This window comes from Halyomorpha halys, unplaced genomic scaffold, assembly GCF_000696795.3.
Source record: "Halyomorpha halys isolate HHAL.00 unplaced genomic scaffold, Hhal_1.1 Scaffold505.1, whole genome shotgun sequence".
Classification (NCBI taxonomy): Eukaryota; Metazoa; Arthropoda; class Insecta; order Hemiptera; family Pentatomidae; genus Halyomorpha; species Halyomorpha halys.
In genome coordinates, this window is record NW_027114634.1 from 868,961 (window position 1) to 871,385 (window position 2,425).

Here is a 2,425-nt window from a genome sequence, read left to right on the forward strand (position 1 = left end):
TATATATAGGTAATTAAATAAGTAAGTAAAATAACATAATTAATGAAATAAAAATATTAAGAAGTTACATAATGCATTGAAATATGAATATTTTAATTTAAAAATTAAAGTTATACAAAAAAATATATGTAATTAATGAATGACATATATAAGTCAAATATAAGAATATAGAAACAAAACATAGAATTAAGTAAGACAAAGAAATAATTAGAAAATCTAACAATAATAATATATATGGTGAACAAAACTAATAACGTGGGTAAGGAAAAATAAGAAAATAATAGAGAAGCAAGAAAGGGATAAAATAAAGATAAGAAAAAGAGAATAAAACATAAGACACACATGACTTGGAAGACATTGGGCATCCAAGTGATGTCAGCGGCGCAGGCAGTGAGATTTTGAGTTAAAAAGTACTTTACAAAGAGATGATGAAACTATCGGAAGATGAAGAATACGTTACAATTACTCAATTAATTATGGCACCAATAAATAAGTTTTTAACTTATTTGTATTATTCTCTGACCGCACCCCCAACCATCATCTCATATGTGAATTTTAACAAATTAAACCACGATTGGCTGGAAACAGGTCATTTGAGGTCAAAAGTTGGTTATTTGGAGATAGCATTTATAGAACCTTTGAAATCCATTCGAATTATTTAATAAAGTTTCAGAGCTGTATCATAACATTTAAAAATGGTAGATACAAGAAATGAGAGTTCATTTCATACATTGTCATGATTGAAAAACCTTACCAAGTTTTTTTTTAAGAACATGGATTTCAACTTTAAATTTAACTGACTTGACTAAATTAGGTAAAGTCTGTGTTTAGTATATACTATAAGTAAACAATAAAGAAATGACTAGATTATGCCACAACATATAAAACACCTAAAAACATGCCGCACAGATAGTTTTACTGCAGAGAAACAATAATCCAAGAGCCCCATTTTGATAGCTTTACGAAGAGTGTTACGGTTAAGGAGTTTGTGATTGATAGATTTAAAACTTAATTTTATAAATCAATTAGTATCATACTTTGTTAGTCCCTTGCTTCTGGATCTCTTTTTTAATTTGAAGTTCTAATTCTCGTTGCAGCAATTGTCTTCTTCTTTCAAGAGCCTTTTCATCTTCATATTCCAATTCACTCTGATCCCAACTTTCCCAATCAACGCCTACTTCAGAAGGACTACCTCTACACAAAATTGAGTTTTGAACCCTTTTCTCTAAATCGATATCTTTCTTAAAGCTTCTTTTGGAAGGGCTTATTAAAACATGACTGTAAGATAACCTAAAAAGTAATTAAAGAACTTGTAGATGAATAATAAATATAGACTGACAGTAGAACATAGATATACTCACTTGCAATTTTTACCATACAGACAAGATCCATTTTGGGCCCAATTTCTACAAAACTCAGCTTGATTCGCGGTATTAAGTGATAAAGTATTAACTGGCAAAGTAGTTGCTTTGGTACCTAGTCTTTCAAAAACACTAGGGCGCTTGTGGGATTCTTTAGTAGACAAAGATTTGCTGTTTTTACTAGAAGCTTCACTGGATTTTCGCTTACTTGTCTTGGACATTGTTGCCCAGTATGTTTTTCAATGTAGCACACCTTCTGAATAAAAAAATATATTTACTATCAAACACTGATAAAAATACCATGGCAGGTCTCTCCATTATAATTATAATTAATATAGATATCTAAAAGGAATAGTAAAAAATTATTTTCAGAGAATAATTTTTGGCCATTGTAATAAATTGGAACCTTACACGGATATAATACACTGAAGTAGTCATTGGTGTTTCATGTATTAAATTCTCATTAAGTAATCGACAATCTTTGAAAGAACAAAAATATACAATCATCAACCTAGTCTTCAACAATCATTTCGTCGAATCATATCACTAATAAACATCAATCATTATGTCACAATTTACTATGAATAGGCTTCGTTAAAAACAAAATTATGGAAATATAAAAAGAACTTTTTCACCCAAAATGAATGTTTAGGATCCAATCCTAACTTTGACTTGAACACAAACACCTAACTGAATCACCGGGATTGAACACCATTGAAAACAGAAGAAAGTACAACACAATATCAGCATATAGGTAGAACTGTATTTTATAAAAATGTTTCCATTAGATAGCAAACAATTAATCGATACTTTGAAGATAGTCACATCGCAAGAGGTTTAGAGTCTTCACTTCAAACTCGCTTCAACTACAACTAGATATACATACTACTCAAATACTAAGATAAAAGCCGTATGAGATAGGCAATATTAAAATCAAATAACAGGAAAGCACAAAAAAATGAACAAATACTAAAATACTATTATTGCAGTACATTTAGTATACTAAAAGTATTAATGGAAGAGTGTACCTTCCTTTTATTAAAAGTATTAATCTTTCATTTTAT

At 29.3% G+C, this 2,425-nt stretch overlaps 1 protein-coding gene across 2 annotated transcripts in view; it reads right to left on the bottom strand.

Annotated features, from left to right (window-relative positions):
* The window catches only part of LOC106683694 (serine/arginine repetitive matrix protein 5), a 40,017-nt gene extending 37,879 nt beyond the window's left edge, over positions 1-2,138 (bottom strand). Inside the window, exons 1-3 of one of the 2 annotated variants that reach the window (XM_067051798.1) lie at positions 1,773-2,138; positions 1,362-1,617; positions 1,038-1,290 (exon numbers count right to left, since the gene is read on the bottom strand). In XM_067051798.1, coding sequence (XP_066907899.1) covers positions 1,038-1,290; positions 1,362-1,582 — 474 coding nt within the window. In that variant the 5' untranslated portion in view covers positions 1,583-1,617; positions 1,773-2,138. The remainder of the gene's footprint in view (positions 1-1,037; positions 1,291-1,361; positions 1,618-1,772) is intronic. The other variant, XM_014425323.3, reaches the window with a different exon arrangement.
* Between the last annotated feature and the right edge of the window lie 287 nt (positions 2,139-2,425).